A 15,237-nucleotide genomic window follows, 5' to 3' on the forward strand; every position below is an offset into this window, starting at 1 on the left:
CCTGCATCCACAGAGCAAGAGCAGGCAGAAGATCGTTCTCTCACATTGCAGCCAGGACCTGGAAACAACTACCGGCAGACGGATGTATGACGTTACAACGCACACTTTTACAACGCATGCACTTACAACGCATTTTTTACAACGCATAATCCATTACAACGCATGACATTACAACGCATGACACTACAACGCATTTTTAAAAAATACCTTTACAACGCATTTCCATTACAACGCATACTACCTTTACAACGCATACCATTACAACGCATAATATTAAATTACATTTAAGGTAAGTATTAGATAGTATAGGGGTAAAAGTTACTTTTCTAACTCCAGGGGGTGCAACAGTAGGGTAAGTGTTGGATAGTATAGGGGTAAAAATTACTATTCTAACTCCAGGGGGTGCAACAGTAGGGTAAGTGTTGGATAGTATAGGGGTAAAAATTACTATTCTAACTCCAGGGGTGCAACAGTGGGGTAAGTGTTGGATAGTATAGGGGTAAAAATTACTATTCTAACTCCAGGGGGTGCAACAGTAGGGTAAGTGTTGGATAGTATATGGGTAAAAATTACTATTCTAACTCCAGGAGGTGCAACAGTAGGGTAATTGTTGGATAGTATAGGGGTAAAAATTACTATTCTAACTCCAGGGGGTGCAACAGTAGGGTAAGTGTTGGATAGTATAGGGGTAAAAATTACTATTCTAACTCCAGGGGGTGCAACAGTAGGGTAAGTGTTGGATAGAATAGGGGTAAAAATTACTATTCTAACTCCAGGGGGTGCAACAGTAGGGTAAGTGTTGGATAGTATAGGGGTAAAAATTACTATTCTAACTCCAGGGGGTGCAACAGTAGGGTAAGTGTTGGATAGTATAGGGGTAAAAATTACTATTCTAACTCCAGGGGGTGCATCAGTAGGGTAAGTGTTGGATAGTGTAGTGTAATATTATGCGTTGTAATGGTATGCGTTGTAATGGTAGTATGCGTTGTAATGGAATGCGTTGTAAAGGTAGTTTTTAAAAATGCGTTGTAGTGTCATGCGTTGTAATGTCATGCGTTGTAATGGATTATGCGTTGTAAAAAATGCGTTGTAAAGGTAGTGCGTTGTAAAAGTTGCGTTGTAAAGGTTGTTCCCCCCGGCAGACATCAGATCTGCACCCTCCCTGAACACCTTCAGGAAGATGCTTAAGACCTGGCTCTTTGGCTAAACGGAGCAGAACCCTCCCACCCCCAGCACGATGAGACCCTCACGGGTGAGTAGCGCGCTTACAATTCCCTGATTGATTGATTGATTGAAACCTAGACCAGAGTCTATTATAAAGTTAACTAAATCGTTGCCTAATACAAAAAACATTGTCAAAGCCAAAAGGGTTCTGTTAGAAATTGGATCTCTAGTTGGCAGACGTATGCACCCTGTCCACGTGGGGTCACAATCCTAGTCATGGTGAGTCAGATAAACAACCTAAATTAACCTGTGCTCACCTTTTGGTAGCTTGTCACAGAGCAGTCCCGCTGAACTTAAGAGGCAATGTGTAAAGTATTTGTGCACTCTTTAATTACTGTAACATAGTTAAAACACCACAAAAGACTCCACGTTAGTTTATAAACGTAGAGAATATTTATTTGAGTAACACAAGACCAAAATTACAAAAATCCGATAAGCAGAACTTGAGATATGAATTTTTAAAGAATGAACTGCAATATAATGCTTAAAAGTCAATAACGCTTAGTTGAGGTCATGCGAGACCGGGGTAAATTGAACGTTTCAGGCCGACTGTGATGGAAATTTCAAAAATGGCAGAAGTGGTATTTGTAGGTAAAATGGCGCCTTGGGAGAGTTACACTAATTTGTTTCCAAAGAATAACTATATCTTTATGATGGTGCTAGTAGAGAGGGGAGAACCACCAATCTCCTCAAAATTTTGTGACGTGATGACCACAAAATACATATACAACATTTGACAGATCCCCAGCACACGTTAAGCAGTAAATTTCAGATAGAATAAATGCAAGACATTAAGCATAAAATATCTTCAAACAAATGTGGATTTTCTCTCGTTTTTTTTTACATTTTCTTGTATTCCTTCAGACTGAAAGACTTCTTCGGACAAACATAGCCAACACGTGTTTCGTCGTCAAGGGGACAGTATCACGCGACTTTTTCAAGGCTGTAATATACAAAACAAACCAATGTATCTCCTTACAAACACAGGAGAACCAATCTAGAATTGGTTTTTACTGAATACATAATTACATATGAGAGGCCAGCATGCACAAGATGTCAAACCAGCGGAGACATATTGGAAAAATTGTCCCAAATGGGACAGAAAAACCATGAGTAGAGAAGGAGACTGAGTGAAGAATAGATCAGGGAGAATTGTGTGAACACGTCCCGAATGGAAAAAAGTGACACATATCATGACTGGAAAAATACAGTCTGGGTTACTGAAATGGGCGACAGGAGTGAGAGAAAAGGCATCCAGGTGTTTCTGGAAAAGCCATAAAAGGAGTGCAATTTTAATAGCTACAGACTTAGTCATGCTATGGTGTCAACATGCAAAGTTCAGAATGAACTCAGTACGAGAGAACACCCTACGTGACCCAGAGTAAGAAGGGTGTATGATAAATACCTCTGTCCTTTTAGCAAACAATTACTGGAAAGAGAGTGTAAAATACGAGACAGTCATGAATACTGGCAGAAGAAAAGCCCTCAATTAAACGATCAAATCCAAAGAGAAGATAATAAAGTACCTACATAATTCGTGGTTTTAATTCCGTCCCATGAGGGATTCTATGTATTCCAAAACTAATGGTATAAGATCTGAAGGTCCAAAATTGCCAGTCAAGGTTGTAAGTGAAATCTAGGACAAAGGATATTGGATTCTAAATAATCATTCCAAGTAAGAAACACATCTTCTATTCCAAGCACGAGGCTAAATAAACATGAACTCCCAATGTGACATACGCAAAAGGAACCCACACTCACTCCGTAGGGCTCGTATAAAAACAAAACTAAGCTGGTGTCAGTTGTGGCGTATAGCAAAGGACAGTAAATTGTCTTTAAAGTTACATAACAGATAATGTACACTGCAATATTAAAAATGGGAGAGCGTATATCGTATCTGGAAACGGGGGGAAAAAAACAAGTCTAAAACCTAGATGGCAATGTCACGGGAAAGCGACTGTGATGGAGACCAGACCTACACTGAGCCCGCTAAAAACAGTACTTTGGATGGAGCAAGCGTTGGCGTTGAAGGCTCGATGCATCTTTTCTGATTCATGCAGTTGGGTCAATGCGTCGAAGTCAAGCCTTGCAGTCCAGTCCAGCGTCATTGTTAAACCCCTTATGATGCAGGTGCTACATCATCGTCGAGGCTCGCAGTTGGGACCTCGGATTTGTGCTGCATCGTCGTTGAGCATCGCAATCGGGACCTTGGATTAGCGATGCATCGTCGTCGAACCTCGCAGTCGGGTCCTGCATGCCATCGCCGATCCGCGCAGAGATGTCCTTGGATCGGCACTGTGTTGGTATCGACGGGCACTGCATTGGTTCCGTTTGCCCCAAAGTTGTCACTGCATATATTTTGATGAGAAAACAGATGAAGGACCAACTTTCGAGGGACAGGGCTGGCTTGGAATCTCCTGACAGGGCTGGTCTCACAGTTGGCGGAGTCCAGCAGTTGAAGCAGAGTCAAAGACAGGGGAAACCACGCCAAGGATGCCAGATTTAACATGCTTTCTTCTGGGACCTATTGGCTTTGTCAATGGTAAAATACAAAAAGGCGTTATGAAATGACTGTTCACGTCATTCCGCTGGCACCCGCACTGGACATTTAAGGTTAGCACACGAGGAAGCTAAAGTGAGCTGGAAAACACTATCAAGAAGTGCTTAGACAAAAAGCTACCACAATTTTGGACTGCTTACTCACTCTTAAGACACTTCTGAATTTGGTAGTAACCCAGTACCTTGTAAAAGTCCTAGTCATTGATTTTATTCCTATGTGTGTTTGACCATGCAAATAGTGGGCCATAGATTGTAGCATGGAGTCAGGTAGTACATATTTACCATCCTCTACAACTGAGCGTTAATAAGTAAGTGTTGGACATCAGATCAAAATTGGAGTTCATTCTTAGGGCCTGAATATGAGTGGTTTGTTTAATTCCGACCCATTTGCAAACCCCTGATTGCACAGGTCGTAATTATGTGTTTGGTGTCGTTAACACATCCCACAATTATTAGATGTGTTAAAGATATCAACTACTGTTACATTTTGGCAGATCCAACCTGCTTGAATTTAACGTTGAAAAGCCATGCAGTATTTACTGTACCAAGCCAATTTTGGTGCGAAAAACACCAAAATCCACGTTATTCCCCACAACCTCATTATAGGTGTTATTTTTCGCATCCCCTAAATAACAGTAGGAGCATATATAAATTCAAAAAGGTATCAAATTAACATTTAATTTTAACCTTAAACAGCAACTTTCTGATACAAAGTGCAAGCGCGCTTTGCTAATCAAGCGTTAATACCAGCAAAGAGACATATTACCAGGCAAGACCGCCAAACTTAGAGACTTGGCGGGAGGAAGTGATTAAATGGAGCCTTGCCGAAAGTGCTGCAATAAGTAGGGAGGAGCAGAGGGGTCTGCAAAAAATACCGATAGCAATGGGGTGGTATGTGCTCTGTGAGGGATTTAAAAGTTGGGAGGAGCCGACACAGGCAGGGGTGGCTTGATAGCAGCGGTGGCGGCAACATTGGATGGCAGAGGCAGAGGCAGAGGCATTTTATAAGTTGTATCTGAATATGTTGTATTGTAAGGTATGGTGGCGCGTGTCCTGGTCATGTGCAGGACTCTTGGTATAATGTTACAGCATCATTCTGTCTGTTACATAGCTAACTATGGTGTTCCCAGTTGGAGAACTGAGGGTGGAGGGCGGTGGGTGGTGCCCTGGGGTTATTGTTAGAGTTTATTTAGAAATTTGAAAATTGGCTTAAAGATATAGTATGGAATATCTACTGTTCAAACCCGGAGGTACACACTGGAACGTATTGCTGTTGAAAGATATACACATGCAGGTGTTGTATTAGCTATGTGCTAATGTATATACTAGCAGATTATACGCCAATGTACCCTAATGATATTCCCAGGTGCTAATGTGAATGTAGACAATTGTATGCATATTTGAATAAACTTTATAAAGTTTGTAATAAAAAAAAACAGCAACTTTCTAACCTTCTTCACTTGATCTCTGTGGCTAAGGAACCACATCAATATTCTTGTTAAGCAGGATGGTGGCATTGATTTTTTTAGCCTACTGTATATGAAAATGCCTCTAATATTGTTTTCCTTTTTATCTCAGGTTTGATAAAGCAGTTGCTGGCAGACCCTACCTGATTACCAGGAAAAATCTTTAAAAGCGAGACGTGTAGTCTCAGCCCACATGTTGGTCTTCCTCTCTACGCGCTTTTGATTGTGTTCTTCCACTGAAAAGGAGTGCACGCATTGCACTTTTTTTGCCTTGGGTGAGAGCTTATGCCCAATACAATAGGCCTGAGTTCTAGTGACAAACCAATAGTCTGATTATTATGAAATGTTACTATAAAAAGTGGAGTAGGCATGGCTAATTCGTAGTGAAAAGCATATGTTAAGGCAATAGGCCTTCAAGGGAGATTGTTATGGCACTGTGCTAGACCTTATGTTCCATACAGTGGGCCTGGGTTGGTTATGGTGACTAGCCAATGATAAAGGATACATGGTTCATTGGTAATTTACGTCAGCTGCCATAGGTCTGATCTGTTTATTATTAAAGGTTACCACCAAGGCAGTAGGCATGACTTATTTATTTTGAAACACATGTGTAAAATGAAACAGGCTGTTAAGGCTGGGTTATTATCACACTGTGTTAAAGTCTGTAGGGAGGTACTTTGCAACATGGAATCTCACAGATTTCAGCAGTAGGCAAAGGTTGTGGTATTGGTTACTTTCTTTGACAAACCATGGGGTGAATGTTTGCACTTTAAGAATCTTTGTTACAGCGTCTGATGAAGAGATGTATATTGTTTTGACAACTGTAATTTTGTACTTGTTTGTAATTTTGTGGACAGTGTGCCCAAAGGATTCCTTATAGGAAAGCACATGCTCAATACAGTATGCCGAGTTGGGAATGGTGACAGGCCTACTTAGTTCACTGGGTGATGTCAGGTGCCATTAGGTTTGTTCTGTTTATTATGAAAAGGTTATGACAGAAGCAGTAGACCTGAGCAATTCACTGTGAAAAACATTTATGCTGTAATTTGTGGATTGTTATTACACTGTGTTAAAGCCTACTCATAGGCATTTTGTTACATGGAAGCACAAATAATATCATACAAAGCAAGAGGTTTGATGTTGGTTGCCTCCTCTGAGAAGCTCTGGCCCTCTGGGAAGATATGTTGTTGTCCACCATGGCTCTGTGTGACACTGGTAGGACCTCTCACTAGAGTGTGGATACTGTTTTACCCAATGTATTTGTATACTTTTTGTAATTCTATGAATGCACGTATAATGGTTGGCTTGCAGGAAAGCTTATGATCAATACAGTTTGCTTTGGTAGGTTATATTAACAAGGTTAGATGCCATAGGCCTGATCAATGCATTACGAAAAGTTACAATAAAGACAGTAGGATGGCACAATCCTGTAGGAAAAATCCCATGAGGACATTAGACAACCCAACTCCAAGCAAACAGCTACTTTTTCTTCACTGTCCATGCAGAGCTCCATGTGATGGCTTGCATTTCTAGTGTATGCTTACTGCAAAGGCCAGTTGTAGAACAGTGTGCCATCCAGTTACCTCTTATGCAGATGTGAGTGTCCTGATCTCTGTGGATCAAGACCAGAGCAATAAGTGTGTACAGAATTCTTTCTCCAGTACAGTGGGTAGAATCCTCCTCATTGCATTGGCTAAAGCAGAGACAGGCAGAGTCTATGGTAGGGGCATCAGCCGCGGTCTGTGCAGGTAACAGCGGTGGTGCTGAGTGGGAGGGGGGCACTTCAAGGGACGATGCCGAGAGAAAATTATATAAATAATTGATTTTCCCTCTGCATCATCCCTCGAAATCCCCCCCACGCAGCCCCACCGCTATTACTTGCATGGACCACGGCTGGGGGGCATCATTCCCATCCCCACCAGCATACCCAGATTCAGAGATATCATGACAGCTGGTCCTTGATATCAGGTGCCACAGGCAGGGCAGTACCCTTACAAGATCTGAGGTCGCCTCATAAGAGGCTAAAAATACAAAAAAAGGAGCATGGCCCTATGATCCACCCACAGCCCGTCAGGAGAGCAGAGGAGTACTTTTCCCCAGGCCTTGCACTAGTGCCGCCACATATTTATTTATAGATTTTTAAAACAAAGCTGCCATCTTTATTTAATAATGCCTAGTTCCACCAGATGCTGATGTGCCGTGTTTTCTATTTTCCTGCGGAACACATTATTACATTTTGAAACAGGATCTTCTCCTATGCAGGACTCCACTTCAGTTTAATGAAGGGGGCTGACATGGCTGCCCACCCCAGTCCCCACCATTCTCACACGTTTAAACTTCAGATTTCCAAGGGCTAAGAGCTTCCAGCCTAAGGACAGTGGGACAATACTGCCCGCAGACCACTCCCATCCGCAACTTTGGGATACATAAAGCTGCTCCAAGAAAGATCAGGCAAACAAATTACCATAAGAAAGCAAATTGATCCCTAACTTTCCTTTCCAGTACATTGATGCATCACATCTATCAGTTATTTGTCTAGAAAACTTCAAAATGAAGATGACAATCACAAACCAGTATTTCAATCAAACCAGTATTTTAACACCAGATGAAAGAACAGAACTGACTGTGGTACAAAGACCTACCACGCCACAACGCTTATTTCCAGCCTATATGCATGGAGTGGATTTCTTATGAATTGTACAGACCTTTATACTTGTACAAACTTATAAAGAAATAACAGCACAGCTTGTATTACACGGCCTGGAGCAACATGCTAAGCCCACGGTGAGGTGGGAGATTAACTATGAAAGAGGAAAAACCATTGATCGGCTTGTGCTGGTTCTAGGCCAAGGCACAAGGGTAGCTTTTAGGGTGAATGAAAGCAGGGTGAGGGGAGACATGCTTTGCACTTAGTAAACAGTGTACACTGAAACTCTTGAAGAGGTGCAATGAGTAAATCGCAGATATGGATATTACCCCAATGTGTATAGGCTGGTGAGGACGCAGCTCAATTGGTGATGGGAACAGGGCTCTCACTATACACCCTTAGGCTCCACAGCACATCCTTTAGTGCACACAACAGATCCCTTTCAGCCATTCACTCTTGCCTAGCAGAACTTGGCACTGCAGCAAATAAACACACACTGGTATTGGGTTTAAACGGGGCATAACCCAGCTTTTCTATGTCCAACTATTATCGACTATTTCTTATGTTGAAGGGATAATATCTTTCAATTTCTAGTAAATATTTATTATCTGTCATTATATTATTATTGTCTTTGAAATTAATATTAATTTAGCTCGTCTGTGTCCTTGGAAACATCCAACGACTGGAAAAATTCAGTCTATGAAGATGACTTTCGGTAACCGGGCATGGAAGCTTGATGAAGACATTATTGCCCCTCAACCATCCAAATGGAATCCATCAGAATTAATATCACACACTCAACGTGCTAACAACATCAAACATTTATACAGCGCGACGTACACCATACAGGTATCTTAGCGCTATAGTATCATCTACATGGATGGTACAGTAGGCCTCCATCAGCTTTGATGCACCCCCCACCCCCACCCCCACCCCCCCCACCACATTCATCCTAATCCCTTACTGGGAAGTGCCAAGTTTTTAGGTGTTTCCTGAAGCTATTCAGGTTTCCACTGACTCCAGGTTTGGTAGGCAGCTTGTTCCACATCTGGGCCGCTTTAAACTGGAATGTCCTCTCACCCGCCCTGACTTCCCTGAATTTTCCTATGCAGATCAGATTAGTTGCAGCGGAGTGTAGGTTCCTTCTAGGTCCGCAATAGCAGATATCTTTTGTAATGGCACTGTGCCATGTAATGCCTTGTGTACTATGCACAATGACTTAAAAGTAATTCCTTATTTTACTGGCAACCATTGTGGGCCAGTTTTGCTTGAAATTTTGTACCCTGTACAATTGGGGACAAGCCTTTACCATGCGGGTTGAGCTAGGTGTGCCTTTCCCCATAAGCGGAACCACACTTGCTATTCCCATGCATATGTCTTAACCACGCCTATGCGTGGTTAGGGCAGTGCACTTTCTAGAAGTGTGGATGGGTGCGCACAGGAAGAGGAAGGATCGGGAGAGGATGTGGTCTGGTAAGTGGGGTTAGGACTGGGTTTTGGTTCAGTGGGGGGTCGTTTTTAGGGGCGCTGGGTTGTTATTTAAGGATCGGGGGATCAGGTTGTTTATAGGGCAGGGGCCAGGTTTTAAGGCTCAGGGTGGTGGGGGGTCGGGGCAGTTTGCATTGGTGGGAGTCCGTTTTTAGGTATCAGGGCGGGGGCTCTGGTCAGGGTAGTTTTTAGGATGTGGGGCACTTTTTACGGTTCCGGGTGGAGCAGGGAGGGAAAGGGCAGTTTTTAGACCTGGGACAGTTTTAGGGCTCAGGGTGGGGATGGGCTGGGTCAGGGAAGTTTGTAGTACATGAGGCTGGGTTTTAGGGCTCAGGCTTTACCAATCATGCCTTTACCCCAAAATTGTGGTGCAAAGGCATGCGTGGTAAAAGCATGCATGGTAAAGGAATGCATTGTTAAGACCCATACGTTTTACCAGCAGACCAAAACAGGTAGCTGCTGTTTTGTTAATGCTAAGAGAGACCATCAACGAGTATTGATGGCACAAAAGATAGCTAGTGCTAAATGGTTATCCTGTTGGTACCACCGCTTTTTGGGTGTGACAAGTCCTTCCTGTTTACTGCTCTATTATGCTCTGGGTGGCGCGTGTGTTTTTTTTCACGTGCCTATGTCCCACAAGAACAAGGTTCTAAGTAGCCATGGTGGTAACCTGCTACAAAACTCCAGGATGTCATCTTCAATAGAATAAATCAGCATGAAAAAGCCAAAACCTTCTCTTATGGGGAAGAGGGAGTGTCTCTGGACTGAGCAGCGTGGTTGCTCCCCACTCCTACAAAGAATTATCTATGGCTAGATGTCCATGCCCCTGGGGATCATTGCTTATGAACTGGCCACGTTACTGCTATGAAGGAGCAGCTGTGACAATCTCTAGAAACACAGAAAAGCTCATGGAAATCACACAAGGGTCAGATTGTAGCCTTGGATAACTTTTTCTCCCAAGAAACTAAGCGGAATATTTACAATGAATTGGCGGAGCTTGTCGTTAGCCTCCTGGGCTAAACGACATGTTCCGCCACTTTTGAAACGCAAGGCTGCACCATATTCACATGAATGTGGTGCAGCCTTGCGTTTCCCCCTGCAATGGCGCTAAGTTTAACAATTTAGCACCAATGCAGGCACCCTTGCACCAGAGTGCAAGGGTGTCTGTGTGCAGAGGAGGATTGGTTATGTGTAGGAAGGTGTCCCTTCCTGCACATAAACAATCCTAAAATACCACTTTGTAACTTTCATGTGTGCTGCTTCATGCAGCACACATGAAAGTTACAAAATGGCATTTTTTAAAAAGGCTTGTTTATGTACAGGAAGGGGCACCTTCCTGTACATTAACAAACAATGGCATTTTGCTTTTTCCATGTCTGCTGCAAGCAAAAACGAGGAGAAATAATGCATTTCTCCTCGCTTCGCGAACTTAAGAACAGGAATTTCCTGGTCGCGTATGAGTAGCGCTGTAAAAAAAATGAAATGCATATGAGAGAGGGGCTACGTAAAGATGAGGGGCACTGTTGGAGGGTGGCAGTGTCGGGAATCCGAGGAGGAGGTCAATAGGGGGAGGGGCTATGGAGCGATGAGGGGCACTATTGGAGGGTGGCAGTGAGGGAATCCGAGGAAGAGGTCATATGGTGGAGGGGGTGGAGGAGGGAGCTAGGGAGAGTTGAGGGGCACTGCTGGAGGGTGGCAGTGAGGGAGTCTGAGGAGGTCATGAGGGGGAGGGTTACAGAGAGATGAGGGGCACTAGTGGAAGGTGGCAGTGAGGGAATCCAAGGAGGAGGTCAATAGGGGGGGCCATGGAGGGATGAGGGGCCCTGTTGGAGGGTGGTAGTAAAGGTAATTATGGAGAAAGAGGTTATTGGTGCGGCGCCAAAAAAGACTTTCGCATCAGCGCTGAAGCCGGCCCTGTCATGGCCTTTCTGTTTTTGTTTATTTAATTAGCAGTTGGTTCATAAGGGCTACTGTGGAACATACTTTAAAGTGCTTGCTAATTACATTTACCGCTATATTCAATGTTAAAAGTTTGAAGGTGATTTTACTAATGTTTTACCGGGAAAAATGAAAGTGGAGCCCAATGGTGCCTGATATGGGGCTGGGGCCCAAGGTCAGCTGTGGGGTGTGGTAACCCGTATCTTCTGGTCTCGTTGTTTTCAGCTGAAAACAACGAGACCAGAAGATACGGGTTACCATACCCCAATAGATACTCACTTGTTGGATTTTATGATTTTGCCCTGAAGAAGTCTCTTTCTAGAGACGAAACGCGTCGGCTAAGATCCTTCATGTCTATGTGATCATGACTCTTCGTATCCATGTGATCGTACAATAAAGAAAAAGATTTTTTCAAGAAAAACCTACTGACATCTTGGACACTCTTTTAGATATTCATTGACTATCCTTTGAACGGTGCTGAACCTTTTTGAATGCAATTATGTGACAGGGGCAGGCTTTGTCCTGGTGAGGAACATAGAGGGGAGTGTTCCTTGGTTCTCTGCACTGTAAGAATCACATATAAAGTAAACACTTTTCATTTGTTAAGTGCGGTATCTATAGCCTCTACCCTCATTCTGTGTGTATCAAAACATGCCATAGCCTTAACCTGGCAGCCATATGCTTGCTATAAACTTTTAAATGTAAGAACAAATTAACGATTGCCTATAATACTAATTAAAACAAAGTGCAGTCACTTCCTGGTAGGCAGATATACTTAGAGCAGGCCTAGAAACCCTTTTCAGTTATGATGCGTGTGATAGTACAAGGAAAGAGCACAATTGGCTTTGAATTGCTGACAGTGCAACTGAACAGACCAATGGGTGAAGAGGGCCGACCCAACATGCTTCTATGTATGTTTATATGCTCGTATGTTTTTTTAAATAATTGTTTTGATTACATGAGACTCGTGGGACATCTACATCAATCTCGACGCTGATCTAAAGAGAGTTGAAGGGTTTGAGGGCGGCACGAGGTTAGAAAAGGCACCAGCAGTGCGCAGACCACAAGGCAGCGCCTCGCAGCCTCGTAGCGTCCGAGTAGTGAAAGCAGTCAGGGGTATGGGAAGACCGCATGGGCCCGCACCAGCTCAAGGGCAAATAGTAGCGCTTAATCAGGCGGCTACGCTACCTATAGTTATCAACATAACATACTATGCGCATACCAAATATAGGGGTTCGTGTGCTTCCATGCATTTCAGTTTATTTACCTTTACATCTACCCTACAAGTCTAGCCCCAAACTGCTGTTTTACGCGATTTGAAAACATGCTCAGGGTAAACACAAGAATCAGTGATTCTGGGAGCATTCTACGCACTCTTTTTCATTAAGGAAACTTCCCTGACAACTCTGGGCAGCTTTATGTATTTCATAGCATGTATTTCATAGTAAAAATGGACGTCTGACCACTTCACTGGATAATGATTCTCCATTGTATAGAAATTAAAGCATAAATACAATATTTCATTTATTTACAGGTCCTGTTAATAAGTCAAGATACCCGTTATTTGTAGAGCGCACAGACACAGTAGTTTCATGGCGCAAGGTAACTATGAGCCAACAGAACACCGCTAAAATCGACTGATCGAACAAGAAAATCTTCACCAACTTTCTGACTCCCCTTTGTCACATATTTAGGCCAAGGCTAAAACATCTGGCTGGACCAGTACACTTGGGGGATGATCCTACGACCTCTATTTGCCCTTGCTGCTCTGCCAGGACTTGACTCAGCGCAGGCCGCAGCCGAGTACAAGGCACAGCACGAAACCAGAGCCGCGGTATCATGAATGTCGTCACTGTTGCAACATCTTCACTTGTCATGAGCTCTACAGCTTGACACACGTCACGGCTGACACGAGCCAGACTTGAGAGGCAGTAAGAACGGCATGCCACGGAAAAGTGATGATCGGAAATCAATTCCAGGCTTTTTCTTATTGTACACGAGACGCCATTTATGGTTGTGTTGTGGAAAACAAATGAGTTCTCGCTAGATGAGGTGGGTCTGGAGCGAGCCCAAGCACATGAACTTGAGCAGAGGCGGCGGAAAGCCAGCCAGCCTTCAATGTCCCTCAGACAGGTGATGGACTGTCCAGCTGCTGGGGGAACATGGTGTATTGTCACTAGGGGAAACTCTTCAAAGTTCCGACTGCTATTTCCATCAAGGGCCGTCAGTAGGGTAGCCACTGCAAGTAAGGAAATGGCCCCCCGAGTTACTGCTTCAATTATAGAATACAGCAATAACCTGCGCCTCGGTGCCACTGCACCTGCCGCACCCATGGAATCTACGCCCCGACCACAGTGTCATGCCAGAGCTCCTTCAGGAGAACACCGCCGACAGAACGTCATGAATATTTCTTAATGTAAGGGACATTTTTCTGAAGTTCAATGTTTTGATCTGAAGAAAAGAGCGGCCAAGGTATTTTTTATATTCGGCAACATAAATGTACATGGTACGGAAATATGTAAAGTATACTAAATTATCTCAATATATAACAAACAAGCTACGTCGACATTATCGACCACATGAATACAACCCGTTCAGTATAACTGCACAATCATTAGCTCGTCCAAGATTGCCCCTTCATTCAAAAGAAAATCTGATTCAACAAAGTGCCAGCCCCAATTTCATGCAGCTTATTTACAAAACATCTGCATCACTACTACAGGCCATCAAGAAAACATGCGAAAACTCTAAACATCTCTCCAAATGTCACAACATCTTGAAACTGCAACAATACAATACATGGGAATGTTAACAGGGCCTCGGGTTAAATTTCATAAGGAACATTTGCTGGACGTAAACAACCTCACTGCAGCCAGTCCATCGGGCGTCTCCCAAAGGTCAGCCCGCCGGAAGATGCTTACCTGTACACCAAGCTGAGCGCTGTGTAAAGAGTGCTGAAGACGAAGAACTCCCTGTACAACAGTTTGTAAATGCTTCCGCGCCATTTCAGAAGTAGACGGTGAAACCCGAAAAAGGTGGCATTGGCGACTTTACTGGAGTAAGTGACCGTCATCCTGCGGGCCGGCTCGTGCGCGCTGGAAGAAACCACAGGGAGCTGGTCTGGAGGGGAGGTAATACTACCCCGGGCTCGGGGGGCGCGTGCCTCATCGTGTGAGAACCGAAGGAAGCAAGGAGCTGGATCCGTAGGACGCGGCCATCTGTTGCGTTGTCTATTTATAGGAGGCCACAGGGCGCTCCTGCGGCTGAGCTGAGATTTTTACTTTGGAAACAAATCTTCATAATAAAGGCCACTTGAAGGACTGAGTTATTTCCAAGTAGTGCAGGGAGCGAGAACTGGATTTTAATTGGCTTATCGTGGTAAACATTTCTCACAGAATTCAGGAACCCCAGAAGCACCTAATAAAGGTCTACATCGACAACACAGAGCGATTCAGCTTTTTTCTAAAGGGGTATCTGCCGTCTCCATTTATATTAGAACATTATATTCAGAATCTGATCACTGCATTGCACATTACAATACAAAAATAAAGTAACATATTTGTAAAAGTAATCAATGAGAAACAGCTCAAGTTATTTTTGTATCTGTTTGCAGACAAGATAACATTTCTCTGTGGTCCAAGTGCCCTGTATGACAAGCACTGTCAAAGACAATTGAATTCGACTTTAAAGGGCGAGCTATTGGCTTTGTCTTTGCTTTTTGGCAATTGCACACATTTGCAAGCGTCAAGATGTTTGTGCAAGAACGGCTTGTAATTTTGCAATGGCCGTGATGCATGGATACCTTGTGACACGTGAGTCATAATGCATGTCTTTCATTTATTTGTACTTAGTTTTTAACGTTGCGGGTGGCCATGTTAGTATGGTAAAATAAAATATAAAAGAACAGTGAAAAAC

The 15,237-nt window shown here is 43.4% G+C and overlaps 1 protein-coding gene across 4 annotated transcripts in view; it reads right to left on the reverse strand.

Annotated features, from left to right (window-relative positions):
- BEST3 (bestrophin 3) overlaps window positions 1-14,544 on the reverse strand; it is a 217,816-nt gene extending 203,272 nt beyond the window's left edge. For 2 of the 4 annotated variants that reach the window (XM_085652502.1, XM_085652503.1), the window contains exon 1: window positions 14,244-14,519. In XM_085652502.1, coding sequence (XP_085508628.1) covers window positions 14,244-14,395 — 152 coding nt within the window. In that variant the 5' untranslated portion in view covers window positions 14,396-14,519. Of the gene's footprint in view, window positions 1-14,243 lie in introns of all 4 variants that reach the window. The other 2 variants (XM_085652504.1, XM_085652501.1) reach the window with 2 other exon arrangements.
- Between the last annotated feature and the right edge of the window lie 693 nt (window positions 14,545-15,237).

This window comes from Triturus cristatus, chromosome 4_1 (assembly GCF_964204655.1).
Source record: "Triturus cristatus chromosome 4_1, aTriCri1.1, whole genome shotgun sequence".
Classification (NCBI taxonomy): domain Eukaryota; kingdom Metazoa; phylum Chordata; class Amphibia; order Caudata; family Salamandridae; genus Triturus; species Triturus cristatus.